This window comes from Terrapene carolina, unplaced genomic scaffold, assembly GCF_002925995.2.
Source record: "Terrapene carolina triunguis isolate 2854851 unplaced genomic scaffold, T_m_triunguis-2.0 Scaffold66, whole genome shotgun sequence".
NCBI lineage: Eukaryota > Metazoa > Chordata > Testudines > Emydidae > Terrapene > Terrapene triunguis.
The window spans coordinates 5,066,887-5,081,785 of NW_020664417.1; the positions used below are offsets into that span (position 1 = coordinate 5,066,887).

General features: G+C 39.7%; 1 protein-coding gene across 1 annotated transcript in view; it reads left to right on the plus strand.

Annotated features, from left to right (window-relative positions):
- KIAA1109 (KIAA1109 ortholog) overlaps window positions 1-12,060 on the plus strand; it is a 242,236-nt gene extending 230,176 nt beyond the window's left edge. The window contains exons 79-86 of the mRNA XM_029910631.1: window positions 398-590; window positions 828-1,042; window positions 3,135-3,386; window positions 3,850-4,053; window positions 5,834-6,028; window positions 7,083-7,217; window positions 9,689-9,854; window positions 11,342-12,060. Coding sequence (XP_029766491.1) covers window positions 398-590; window positions 828-1,042; window positions 3,135-3,386; window positions 3,850-4,053; window positions 5,834-6,028; window positions 7,083-7,217; window positions 9,689-9,854; window positions 11,342-11,558 — 1,577 coding nt within the window. The 3' untranslated portion in view covers window positions 11,559-12,060. The remainder of the gene's footprint in view (window positions 1-397; window positions 591-827; window positions 1,043-3,134; window positions 3,387-3,849; window positions 4,054-5,833; window positions 6,029-7,082; window positions 7,218-9,688; window positions 9,855-11,341) is intronic.
- The last annotated feature ends 2,839 nt before the right edge of the window (window positions 12,061-14,899 follow it).

Sequence of the window (14,899 nt, forward strand, 5' to 3'; positions counted from 1 at the left end):
AGTTTGGGGGTGGGGGAGGGTGTACAGGAGTCAGTTGCAATTCCCTGATTCTGGGATGGTTCTCTGCCTCAGGGCCAGGGCTGCTCTTAACCTGCACTGGCTGACTGTGGCCCCCAAGTGTTCTATCAGTTGGGAACTGGAAGAGTACACAGCACTCCAATGTGCCCTATAGCTCCTCAAACACCCCCATGCTGGGAACTGCAGGAAAGATGGATATGTAAGAGCTGGATATGCCAGTCCTATACCAATTTGGGGACTTCCCAATGCTTAGGACAGTTCAGTGGCTTTCCAGCCCCTTTCCACCACCAGAGTGGCACAAAGGGGTCAGGATTCATTAGAGAATCTGGTCCTTTATTTTTAACATCTTGTATATCCATATGGAATTATTCTGTTTCAGCTCATATTTCTGAACATCCAAACCAGCAACCCAGTCACAAAATTCAGATTACTATGGGTTCTACAGAAGCACGTGTTGACTATATGGGGTCCAGTATCCTTATGGGAATCTTCAGTAATGCAGATCTTAAACTGCAGGATGAATGGAAAGTTAATCTATATAATACCTTGGATTCAAGTATTTCTGATAAAAGGTAATACTTCTTAATGTACTTAATGTTTCCACTATCTAGTTCTGTCCATTTATCTCATCCAAAAGAATAAAGAAAGTACATATGCATTTTTTCATAAAAAATTGCTAGATCATATATGATGACAAAAAATAAATTTAAAATAATGCAGGTTAGGAAAGTGAAAACAAGTCCCTTTTTGTACTGAATCAAATATGAACTGAATTTATGGTGAATGTTCTTACTCTTTTTATATTCTAGTGAGATATTTGTCCATGGAGACTTGAAGTGGGATATCTTTCAAGTGATGATTTCAAGATCAACCACCCCAGACCTGATAAAAATAGGAATGAAGCTTCAGGAGTTCTTTACTCAGCAGTTTGATACCAGCAAACGGGCTTTGTCTACCTGGGGACCTGTTCCTTATCTTCCTCCTAAGATAGTGGCTAATATAGAGAAAAGCTCACATGAGCAATGTATGTATTATAAAAATAAAAAGCTTAGTTATACAGTAACATTTATAGGTGAGATTTTTACAGAATTAGGTTTCCAGTATTGCAAACACTAATGTGTGAGAGTAAGTCCCATAGAATTTTAAAGCATTAATATTAGTGTAACAAGATATCACGCTAAAGCTTCAGTACATCTTCCACAGATTTTTGTGGCAGGGATTGCCTATAAAAATAAAGTTCAGCACTCTTCTTGTGAATATACACTCTTTTGGTAAATATAAAAGTAGGCTGATAATTTTGTTGTCAGATTTTTAGATGAAAAATGAATTTTCCACTAAAACAAAAACTCTTGTATTTTGAAAAACTTTGTTTTGGGGTTTTCAAAGGGTTTTTTCCCTCTCCTCCTCCCCCCTTCCTTTTTCCAGTGGCGAAAGAAGTGAAAACGTGTGGGGAGGGGACCCCAAAAAATTAAAAGCCTTTAAAAAAATTCAAATTAAACCAATGTTCATTTAAAAATGTTCATAAAAAATATTAAAAAGAAAAATATCAAGCAAAATGGAAAATATTTGTTTTTTTCCAAGGCTTTTCATGAAAATCGTATTCTATTTTTGACTAGCCCTCATTTAAACACTCTGAAGTGTGAGGGTCCCATTTCTCCTATCCAAACATGGAAGTTGTTAATGACCAATAAAGAATCTAGGGACTTTCTTGCTACACAAGAAATTTTAAAATATCTAGTATTTAAAAATATCTGGTGTACACCTACTTTAACATACTTGTGGTGCACAAGGCAGATAGAACAGGGAACATTTCATGTCATTTTAGTATCCCTCTTTTGATCCTAGAGCGATTGGCACGCCTTCACCATACTCACTGGAATTCTGTATGTTCAAATAAGTAGCAGTTTTATACATCTGTTTAGCCAACAGTAGTTATTAAATTGATATTATTCAGTACCACAGTTCAAATATGTGGATGGTTGAGTTTGGGACTGGGCGGGACAAGAAGGAATGAGTTATAAAAATCAAAGGAGAATACTATCATCAGAAATCTCTTTTGTATAGTGTTCAAGGTAATTTAATCCACTGACTACTCTACACAGCATCTGCGATAGTGAAAATTGTATCCTGTAATTTTTTGGCCAGAGTTGCTTCCCAGAATAGGTACATAATATTCTTCGTGTTGCATGTTAAATTTTTGCATTTTTTTATGGAAGTACTTCCTCCAAACCTGCATCATTGACCTTAGTCCTCAGTGCTGCGTTTTTTTCTTGGCTCTCACGTTACCGGTAAAGGTTATGCTGTAGTGGGTTGGCTGTTGGTTTGAATAGCTCACATATAGTTACTGTGTTCCACACATATGTGATGCTTGTCAATGGTTTTGAGTAACCTTTTTCAGTAAATGTAAGGTTTGTGCCCTTTTGGGTAGCACTACGACTCTGATATATTTGGTCCATGTTTGTCGTCTAACTTTCTAACCAACCTTAAAGCTGTATATTATTTCTTTATTATTGCTGACTTTTTTTAGACTATCCTATTCTTCACATTTTGTGTAATTGTTGAATCCATTTTGACAGTTTGTATATGTGGGTTGCCTTTGGGCTACCAGTACAATTTTCTATATTAATCTTTGCTGCTTATTCTTATTTCTTTGTAGTACAGTAATGCCTAGTGGCCCCAATCAAGGGTTAGAGACCCACAGTAGTAGGTGGTAAGCAATTAAAAGACCAGCTAACATTATCTTTTTCCATACTGTCTGCTATTTGGTCAATTTCATGAGACTTGCCTCTATGAAGACTAGCAATAGTCACTGCTGGAGCCATTTATCTTCTTGTCAGACATGAACTTGGGCATCTCCTAATCTGATCAAAAGAAATATGAGTTTTATTGATATTCAAGTATGTTTCTTTGGATACTTTTTTTTCATCTCCTCTGTCTTCGCATGTGACAAGGCTGAAACAATTTAAGTGAAATAGACTGTATAAAGTTAGTATAGCCACAGTCAGATTTTCAGTAGACATGGAATTCCAGCAGGCGTTTTACAGTTGTATCTTCCACTTCTGTAAAGTTCACGGTCAAGCTTGAGGACCTTTCTATATTTGTGTTTTTTCCTCTAGTGCTGGATGCAGCCCATCATCGCCACTGGCCAGGGGTTTTGAAGGTAGTATCTGGGGGCCACATATCCTTATTTCAGGTTCCTTTACCAGAAGACGGAATGCAGTTTGGAGGATCCATGAGCTTGCATGGAAATCACATGACACTGGCATGCTTCCATGGACCTAATTTCCGTTCAAAATCTTGGGCACTGTTTCACCTTGAAGAACCCAACATTGCATTTTGGACAGAAGCACAAAAATTTTGGGAAGATGGTAACTAAAACCTTAATGCATCCTTCACTTTAGAACCTTTTCTTGAACCATAATTGACCATCACTAACCAAGCAAAGCAGTTTTCCTATACTTTGAATCAATATTGTTCTTTTCCCCAAAAAGCTTCTACATGTTTAAAATAGTGATGGTGTACCAGAGAGAATATATTGCCTCTTGCTTTGTCTGTTGCATAAAGGAAAACACCTAGCTGAGTATAATATTTGATATGTCCTTTATTTGAGACTTTATATTGCCAAGGTAGGAAGACAGCCTTCTTGTTCTGATAAATCTTTTCTGTCTATAAATAGGGAGACTTTAGTTCTCCTATCACTTACATTAGCTTTACCCTATCAGTTTACTAGAGTTACATCTGATTTATAATTGTACAAGTGATAGGAAGATCAAGCCCTATCATACTATTACTCTCTTCAGAATGTTTTGTTTTTTTTTTACATTGACACAGGTTCTAGTGAGCATTCTACTTATGTTGTACAAACACTGGACTTTCATTTGGGTCATAATACAATGGTCACCAAACCCTGTGGAGCCCTAGAAAGTCCTATGGCAACAATTACCAAGATAACAAGGCGCCGCCATGAAAACCCACCACATGGGGTTGCAAGTGTGAAAGAATGGTTCAATTATGTTACTGCTACAAGGAATGAAGGTTAGATTCATATTCATTAATTTCTGGCCTGATTGCTAATCAACTGCAGAACATGTTGACTTAAAGCCGTTGAAGTTAAAAGGGAAAAAGAGGAGTTTAGCTCAAAAGAATAGATATTTTATGTTCGTAGAAAAGCTGAACCCCTATAATCCATACCTCACTTATTTGAAACCCTGTTACTGGGTCATGTCCCGCAGAGTTTCACATAAGTAATGCTAGAATAAAAGTGAGGTTTGAACTTCTATTCTAAAGCTTTCACTTTAAAAGGTTCTATCTTTGCCCCTCACCCAGGAAATCAGAGACAAATCAAGGTGGACTTTGGGCTTCCCAAACATTGACAAACACAGCAAGACTCTTACAGATACTTGGATTCTATGTATGGGGCAATATAAAAACCTAGATAGACTTCTGGCCTAGTTCTCCATTGGCGCTACAAGTATCAGATCCCTCAGGCTTATCAGACTTCTAAGCACCATGCACTTAACAAGCTGTGCACACATGCATAGTGTTTTGATCTTTAAGTGTGGAGCTAATACAGTAGAACCTCAGAGCTACAAACACCAGAGTTACGAACTGACCAGTCAACCATATTCCTCATTTGGAACCAGAAGTATGCAATCAGGCAGCAGCAGAGACCAAAAACAAAAACCGGCAAATATAGTACAGTACTGTGTTAAACGTAAACTACTAAAAAAGGAAAGGAGTTTTTTTCTTCTGCATAGTAAAGTTTCAAAGCTATATTAAGTCAATGTTCAGCTGTAAACTTTTGAAAAAACAACCATAATGTTTTGTTCAGAGTTACGAACATTTCAGAGTTATGAACAACCACCATTCCCGAGGTGTTCGTAACTCTAAGTTTCTACTGTAACTCAATTATTCACTGCTTATATGCCGTCCTGGCTATTAAACATATGTAGCCAGTTTGCAAAACCAGTTTATTTCCTGCTCAGAACAGTGTATCTACCAAACTTGAAGGTTCAAAGTTCAACCAGTTTTGGAACTATTCCTTAGGGTGACCAGATGAGAGGAACAAAATATCGGGACACGGAGGGGGGGAGCAAAAAAAAAGATGAGCGCTGCCAGCAGAGTGAAATATCGGGACAAATTGCGGGACAAACACCGAAAAATTTATCAGGACGTCTGGTCACCCTACTATTCCTTTGAGTGGGGGGTGCAGCAATGTGGTCACACTTATTATAATTGGGAATATATTATTAGTATCTTCACATTCAATTTCCAAAATTCAGGTGAATGTTGTGCTAAGTTCAAAGCATTTGAAAATAGGGGATTGCAACAAAGATTGTTTTGAAACCTTAATTAAAGTGGTGGCTTCTAGAGAAAATGTTATGAAAGTCATGTGTATATATATACTGCTTAAAAAACCAAAATGATTATTTGTCAGTCTTCCATCCATTCTTTAGAACGCTTTCTTAAAAGTAGTTGAAAACATGAGTATGGTGAAGATGTATGGGCCCTAGTAGTCTCTCTTTATTGAGGCAAAATTATCTGGAAGGAGTAAGGAGTACAGAATAATGCCCCAAGGATGCTGTGGGAGTGATTTGAGACATTACCCTTACCTCTGAATAAATGTACTTCCTAGAGTGTTCTCAGCCCAGACATTCTTAGGAGTGAGAGACCGGTCTTGACATTGAAATACCATGTTGCAGTGAAAAACAAAACCATTATTAGGCTAGAACATTTGCAAATCTGTCTCCTTAAATGCTGATAAGGCTTTTCAATAAAGATTGCTGAATTGCAGCATTTGCTGTTATCCATATAGAACTAAACCTGCTTCGAAACGTTGATGCTAACAACACAGAAAGCAGCACAACAGTGAAAAGCTCAAGCTTGTTAAGTGGATTCAGAGGAGGATCCAGTTACAACCACGAGACTGAAACCATCTTCGCATTACCAAGGATGCAATTGGATTTTAAATCCATTCATGTTCAAGAGCCACAGGAACCTTCATTACAAGGTGCAATGGACATCTTTTTCTTTTCTTTTTTTCTCTCACTGTTCAAAACTATTACTTCAATTCTGATCATGCAGTGGAATTAAAAGATTTTACTTCACTGAAGTAAATGGTGTTACACTGGTGTAAAATTGGTCTGAGAGAAGAATTAACCTTTGTGTCCTAAAAACTGAAAAGCTGACAGACTAATGGCTTTCTATGCAAGAAAATACAATCTGAGAACCAGATCAAATTTTGGGATTTTAATCTGAAGATGGTTGGAGTTCTGGGTAGAAGGACACTGGCTACTTCATTTTCTTAAACTAACCTAGAGTGAATTCTGATGTTAATTCCTGAGGGACCCTGATATCCAGTTAGAGACCAGGCACTGTTTGAAAACCCTTGGAAGGCTGGTGAAAACCCTCACCATCTATGAAAATTTTGAATAAATGGATTAATATGATTAACTTGTGATATATTTTAGAAAGAAGGGCCATTTAAAAAATGAGACTCCAAGGCAGGCATCTAAAATAAGTGACCTAACTTTTAAAAGTGCAGATACTTTCCAGTTAACTGCAGAGAGACCTCAGCGCTTTTGAAAACTAAACCATTAATTGAGGAGCCTACCTTAGGTTTCCATTTTTTTTATCTTGGCCAAAATGGCCATATTTTACATCGGCTCTCGTTACATTGGTTAACCTTTCCACTGCTGCTCAAATAGGCATGTTTGACCTCCACGTCCAATAGTGTCCATTACAATTATATTTGGAGCTGATAGAGCTGCCTATAGTTATGGTTCACTGACACAAATTGGGGTCAATATAGTTCTACATGATGGAATTCTCTTTTAAAAAATGTAAATTGCATTGGGGGGAAAAATACATAAAAAGAATCTTAAGTTTGCAAAGCTGGGCAACCTTAATTCTGGCATTTCCTAATTTTTGAGTGCTTGACTTTGCAACATCAATTCTTTTAAGGTCTTTTGTGTAATATATATGTGTTATATATATGAAAAATTGAGACAGATTGTATATATATCACACTTTACAGTATGCTAAAATTACTTTTCTTTGTCCAGACACCAGTGTTAAACCAACGGTGGAGTGCAGTGTAGTAACTGAATTCACAGACCACATTTGTGTGACGATGGATGCTGAATTAATCATGTTTCTGCATGACTTGGTGTCTGCTTATCTTAAAGAAAAAGAAAAAGGTATGTGGTTTAAAAAAAAAACTCTTTATGATGTAATATAAATGAACCATCTTATATTAAGCCACTTATGTATGAATTTATTTTTATACATTGCTATTAATATGATAAAGTAAATTTTGTTTTGTTTAAATGAAGGCTTGCTTTTTACGGGCTAGGTTTTCAAAATGTTTAGTGTTGGCCTAATTCTGCTCCCATTACAATCAATGGGACTAGAATTAAGACAACACTGAGCGAGTTTGAAAAACCTACCCTAACAGTGTAACTGAGATTACAGAGCTATGTCTTCCAAAGAGCACTGCTAATGACTGAGGGCTAGTCTACACTACTGCGCTACATCTGCGCAGTTGCACCACGTCTGGTGAAGATGCACTCTCCTGTCAGCATAATTACTTCACCTCAACAAGAAGCGGAAGCTATGTCAATGGGAGACGCTCTCCTGCCAACATAGCGTGGTGTAGATACTGCTTTAAGTCTATGTAACTTACGTCACTCAGGGGGGTGGCTTTCCCACACCCATGAGCAACATACGTTACGTCGACTTAAGCAATAGTGTAGACAAGCCCTGAGATTTGTTCTTATACTAACAAAAATGTCTGAGTCTTGCTTGGCTGTTTTGTTGGATTAGAAGTCAAGAAACTTGGAGTTTGTTCCTTGCTCTGCAACTTATCAGATGTGTGACCTGGGGCAAACTACTTTATTTCTGTGCCTTAGTTTTGCCTTAATTTTGCCATATGTTTATTTTCTTTGTAAAGCTGTAGATCAAGGTGGACTGACTTAAATCAAGATGACTTAAATAACCAAGTAGAAAGTCTCAATTTAAATAATCGATTTTAGTCAAGTTTTCCATTTGTACTTTATTTTCTAAAGAAAGGTGCATTCTCATTGGTTGAGATAACCATTAAAATGTTGATTTTCAAGTAAATGGCACCTTTACACTAGATTTGGTACATCTCTTTGCTATCTAGGAGGGTACACTATAACTATATATATTTATTTAAGCAATTATATAGGTTATTATTTTTAGCTTCTTATTAATTGTACATTTTAGTATGTTAGAAAATGACTTGTGTCAAGCTGTAATAGGGTGGTAACTGAAATTTAATTACATGCACAAAAGAGCATACAAAATGTATTTTTATTAAACAAAACAAGCCCTTAATAAGTACACAACCTATTGTGCCATATTTATAAAGCTTGACCTCAAGTTAGAATCAGGAAAAAACATCTTTCTTTATATAGAAAAGTAACCTTTAACTCAGTTTTTCATAGCGGCTCATGGATTCAGCATATTTATTTTTTATTAAAATGTTTTAATAGATTTTAATAAGTTTAGGCCTTAACTTATTTTGTATTAAATTCAGATTTTATTTTAAATATGTTTATATTTAAAAAAAACTTGAATAAGCAAATTAAATGATTTAAGTAAAAACAATTTTTTATTTTTTAAAAATTCTCAATTTTTATCCACCTTGCAGTAAGTGAAAAATGCTATAGAAGATCTGTGTATTAGTTTATTAAATACCAAGTCCTTTAATCTTTAGCAAATGTAAACTAATATAAAAATAACGAATCAATCTTGTGTATTTCTTATGTACAGTGACAAAAATGATTGAAGGTAGAAAGTTGAAACCTAGCTTCCTTGAGCTCACAAAAATCTAAAGAATAAACAAACTTTAAAAAACTGATTAGTTTATAAACTGTTAACATTAAAACTTCATCTTTGTGTATGAGAACTTGGCCATAAGTGAGGTAACTTACTTTTATCTACGGCTGTCCGACCCTCTTCCCCCCCCCCCCCCCCCCCCCAATTATTTTTTGTAAAAGTCACAGACAGGTCATGGACGGCCATGACATTTTGTTTATTGCTCGTGACTTTTACTAAAAATAACCATGACAAAATCTTAACCTTAGTTTTAGGAGGCCTGTAATCCCTGCACTGGAACCAAGTAAATGCCGGGTATAGGACAGTATGGATCATGGGCAGCAAGCACTCCTTCCCTGTGCTAAAGTTTAATAAAAGTTGCGGCCTGCTGCTTCATTCCATGCATGTGTCTGCCCTCGTTTTGCTACTATGTCCACAGCAAGGTATTGCATGTGTTTAAGAGAGGTGAATTACAAATGTGGTGAAAGTCATAAATATGGTGTCTGGTGTGTGTGAAATCCAATGTTTTGCACAGATATTTGCATTCAGTGTGAATAGTTTTTTAAAATATACATGCACAATAAACGTTACATTATTAAGGTATTTAAGGTTCATTAGACTTGAGGATGTTGAGAGTTTATTTTGACGTTGTGTAACTTGCTCTTAAAGGAGGTTAAAGGAGCTTAAAAATTGTATTCCTAATGCTTGTTGAAGTAAGATGTGTCCACGATAAGAATGAAATCAGCACTTACTTTACTACCAAGTCCAAGCAAAGCCTTGAATAAATGCCCATGAATGAAATTTTACTTTTTTCCTCCCCGCTTTGTAGCCATCTTTCCACCTCGTATTTTGTCTACTCGACCAGGACAGAAAAGTCCAGTTAGTTTGCCTGATGAGAGTTCCTCTGAGAGAGATGCAGAAGAAAGCATTACTTACACTACTGTAGACTGGAGAGAATTTATGTGCAATACTTGGCATCTGGAACCCACACTTAGGTAATTAGCAGGCTTATTTTGCAGTATATTCAATTTTACATTTATTTTGGCTGAGTAATAGTATTATCTGCAGAGACTATTCTTCAAACCACAGATGTTTTAATTTGATAGTTAACCTACTAATGGGATCTAGCCTTATGGAAGCTATCACAGATTCTGCTTTGGCTATTAAATGATGATAGGAAGACACCTGCTACAGTATATGAAATGCCATTTGGTAACAAATGCTAGGTAATACCATCATTCACCATAGACAACCGTTGATCCGCTGGATCATGGTGTGCACGTAAGAGGTCTAGTCAGGTGCCTAATGAATTCACTTAGGGCTGACAAGCCCAATTCAAGAGTAGCCACTGGATAAAGGCACTGAAAGTTATACTGCTTAGAACTCCTGCACACACAACAGTAAGGTTCTCAGGTGCTCAAAGTCAAGACGAAGCGAAATGCAGCTCATTAAGGACCACACATTAACTTGTCATTTACCTTTTTCTGCTATTTTTCAAATAACCTTTAATTCCCAATTTAAAAAAAGAACTTAGAACCTTTCTTCTTCTATTCTGTCAGTATGTTTTCTATTGAGAATGTAAGCTGTTGGGGTCAGGGATCTATTGGTTGTTTAAATTTTTAAAATGTATAACACTTCTGGGGGCTATAAAAATAATTTGAGGCAGACATTCAAATGAGAAATGTCTCTTTCAAATATTCACTTTCTGTTGTCAGCTAGTTAGATCCCCTGCTTTCTCTACTGATGTAATTTAAGAAACTCCTTTTTTCATGCAGGAAGGGAAAACTTTTTTTCCCTCCATTTTCACAATGGGAATGCAACTATTAAGTATTATTTTTTAAAAGTTATTATAGAATGAATGTAGGTCTCATTAAAAGTTGCCATATGCCTGATGAAACTTCCCATACAACAGATGCAGTAGCAGGTGTACAGGCACCCCCTGCCCTAAATATGCACTTCATCCTTAACCAACAGGAATCACTTCTGAGAATGAGGGGGTAATTGTGTAGTCTTCATGCCTTCTTCAGTTGTTGGTCTCTGCTGAGACTAACAAGGGCACCAATTACTGCTAACTATAATGTTTTGATAAGTGAACACTTGCCTGCTAAGAATGGACTGTGAGACCAGCAACTCAGTCCATCCAGGCCAATAAAACAGCTATCAGATAACCATTTTTGGTTAACCATAACATGGTCCAAATTGACACAGGATCCAGAGATAACGTATTACATCTGTGATCTCCTGAATCATCTAGTCCCTCCAAAAAAGTCTAAATACAAAATTTATTTACATAAGTTAGCTGAGACTGAAAGAAATGCCTGTTGGACTTTCACAGTTTAGAAGTAAAAAAGTTTAAGATTTGACAGTGCCAGTGTTAACTTGTGATGAAGGTTCTAGTTTCTATGCCATATTTAACGCTGAGCTGAGTTTTACACTTAACACAGAAATTTAACCTTTTGGGGTTTTTTGGGGGGTATTTTAGATTAATCTCTTGGACTGGAAGAAAGATTGACCCAGTGGGTGTTGATTACATTCTTCAAAAATTGGGCTTTCATCATGCCAGGACTACTATTCCTAAGTGGCTTCAACGGGGAGTAATGGACCCACTGGACAAAGTTCTGTCAGTCCTTATCAAAAAACTTGGTACTGCTCTACAAGATGAAAAAGAAAAGAAAGGAAAGGACAAGGAAGAACACTGAAGATATTTGTGACAAAACTATAATTTTATTTCCATTCTGTCTGAGACTGATATTTTATTGTATAATAAGAATTTATTTTAAGTATGATTTAAAAAGAAACCTAACAGCTTTTTTGCTACTATATTTAAAACTTACATTGTAAGTGACTGTTTACAGTGGTATACAATACCATTCTGTATGTGGTAAAGTATTGCATGATTATGACCAATGTATATTCTGTGAAAGAATAGGTGAAATACTGTAAATCTGCTGTTTAGCATTAACAGTTTTATTATGTGCAATATGATTCCTGCATCTTTAAAATATGTGCAGATTAACTGTGAATTTTCATAACTTTTATTGGCCATAACACACAAACCCTTGTTAATGTGATTCTGTTAATGGCTTTTTTTGTCAATGTAGACTTGTGTAAATTCCTGTATGTATATAATTTATGGAACTGATTGTCATAGTGCTAAAAATCATTTTAAGTTTGTTACACTTGTAATAAAAAACAGTAACTGTGTTGTAATTTTTTTTTTTAGTTCCTTATTCTCAAAAAGTAGCAGTAAGAAGTGTTAGTGGGGCATGCACACCTATGTCCCCTAATTCAAGCACTGGAAACACATTACATTACAGAGTTTTAATTGTACAAGTACTAAGAAAAAAGTCTGTAGTTTATAATGTCTTCAGCTGTAATGGAATGGGGAAAGGCAGAGCTAGGGGAACATTCATTAATAATGAAATAGAAAAATGACAAGCTATCCAATGCAAATCTGAGCGTTTAATACAGTAAATAAAAATCTCTTACACCATCTGGAAGCCTACAACAACCTGTGGAAGCCATGATTTTTCAGACACTTTTTATTCAGTAAGACTTCTAGCATCACAAATTACTTTGCTCCTCTCAGGATTACTAAGAACTCTTTATGGTGTTCTATATGTGTGTAGTTTAACACTTTTGCTTGCATCTGTTATAAATTTTTAAAGCCCAACATTCATTAGTGCAATGTGAATAAAGTCAAAATTAAATGTCTGTTCATGCACACCCAGCTGTACAAAACCAAAAATAGCTCTTCTGGCCAGCTGACTTCCTAATGTTTCCTTTAGTCAAATACACTTGTTCATCTAATGAAAGACAAGGTACTTGTACCTTTTATGTAGTCAATGTAATCCCCATTTCTATAGTATTTTTGTTAAATATTTGTTCTTTAAAATGTTTTTTCCCCTCTTCATATGTAAACCCCCCTGCTCTGGATATCATCACCTGAATCGCGTGTAGTTGAAAACTAGGTCACTTTTGAGGCCGCTTGTTCTAAGTTTTCCTATGTCCAAATTTGGGATTTTAAAAGTCACTAGCGTGGGGCTTTCCCACAGCGAGGCAGAGGCTGGTGCTTCTTGCCAAAGGTGTGTGTGTGGGGGGGTTAGTTTTACATTCTACTTTTTCAAGAGCCAGGCTCCAGAGACACAGGAAAATGTCTAGACGGGGACCAGCGACAGTGGCTACGCCAGGGGCTGTCCCGTGCACACAGCGGCCCTGGGCCTGGGAGAGAGGAGGCATAACAGCCCCGGCGCTGCCACTTCCCAGCGGCCGGGCTTCGGCGCCCGAGCTCACTCCTCCCTCCTCGAGGCCGGTTCGGAGTCGCTGACAATGAGCGCTGCGAGGCCGCTATAGGGGAAGGGGCGTGGCTGGGGCGGGAGGCCACCGCCGGTGCGGTGCTGCTTCGGGAAGCAGAGTGCAGCTCCCCCGAGAGGAGGCAGGTGCATGACAAAGCACCTGAGCGCAGGGCCGCCAGCTCCACCGAGTCGCCCCCATAGGGAGGGGCGGCCGCTGGCCGGTCATACTGCACGCGCCCGCTCGGGGCTCCAGTTTGCTCCTGCCGCTCGTTGCTAGAGGGCTGCAGAAGGACCCCGGGCGGCCCGCCCGGACTATCTGCACAGCCGGGGGGATGACGTTAGCGGTCTCTATGCGGCGTGCGCCCCCGTGAGGCGAGGGACACGGAGCCCCTGTGACCTAGGCCGAGTCCGTATCCGACTCCCCGTCCCCGCACTGAGCCGCCTCGAGCCAGGCCTGTCGGCAGCACGAGCTAGGCCGGCGGCGGTTGGTCGGAGGATCACGTGATCTGAGGGCGAGGCTTTTTGAGAGACGCCCTCGCGCCCCGCTGACGGCCAAGTGGGGAGAAGCAGCCTCGGGGCGGGGGTGTCACGCACCCCCTTTTGTTCGTTGTCCCGGGCAGCGGCCTCGAGCAGGCGCGTCGGTGCGGACGGAGGGAGCAGACGGGGAAAACTGAAATCACTGCGGGGGGTCCCTCTCGCGCGGTGCGACCGGGCAGAGCCCCGGGGCGGTTCTGGGGCAAGTCTCAGTCGCGGTACATGGCCTTGTCTCCGAGTCCGTGTTCCGGAGAGGGGGCTGCAGGGTGATCCTCATCTGGTGCAGCCAGTGGCTTGCGCTCCCCACTGGGAGGCAGCCCCACTGCACGTCCCTTGCTCCCGTCGCTGCGCCCGCCCTGCAGAGGGGTGGGACTGATACAAGCACCTGCTGCGGGGAAGCCGCCGGGAGTCTTGGCCAGGCGCTGCCATCGCCGTTAGTCTCCAATGCGCGGGTGGTTGGATGGCGTCAGGCTGGGATCCCTTCCCATGGGGAGCCTGGCCCGTCCCGGTGGCTGCCGTCAGTGGGATGAAGGAGCCTTCCCGTCCCGTTTGCCTGACCCAAAGGGGCTAGAGCCTGAACCAGTGTGAAAACCAGCCACGTGGGGCTCTACCTTGCTGAGCCTGGGCAGCCGTCTGGAGTTTCTGCTTCCATTGCTCTTCTAATCTAGGGGAGGGGTTCTCAACCTTCTTGTTACCTCTGAACCTCCCCTCCCCCCATCCTCCAACATGCTATAAAAACTCCACCGCCCACCTGTGCCACATAATTAGTTTTCTGCATATAAAAGCCAGGGCCAGCATTAGGGGGTAGCAAGCAGGGCAATTGCCTGGGCCCCCACAAAGCTACATTGCTTAGGCCTCAGCTTCAGCCCTGGGTGGTGGGGCTCAGGGACCTGGCTTCAGCTCCATGCGGTGGGGCTTTGGCTTTCTGCCCTGGGCCCCAGTGAATCTAATGCTGGCCCTGCTTGGAGGCCCCCCTGAAATCTGCTCGTGGCCTTCTATGGGGCCCTGGACTCCTGTTTTATGACTATTGATCTAGGGCACCTGGGACTCAGCAGGGCAATTGCCTTTCAGATTGTGGTTGCAAGGAAGGGGAGAAAGTTCTTAGCTCACTGTTAGCGTTGCCATTCTCTCCCTATGTTCTGTTTCCCCCCATCTGTAAGTTTGGGTCTCAACTATTATTAGTGTGCTTTTGAATTTAGTAACTTTATTTA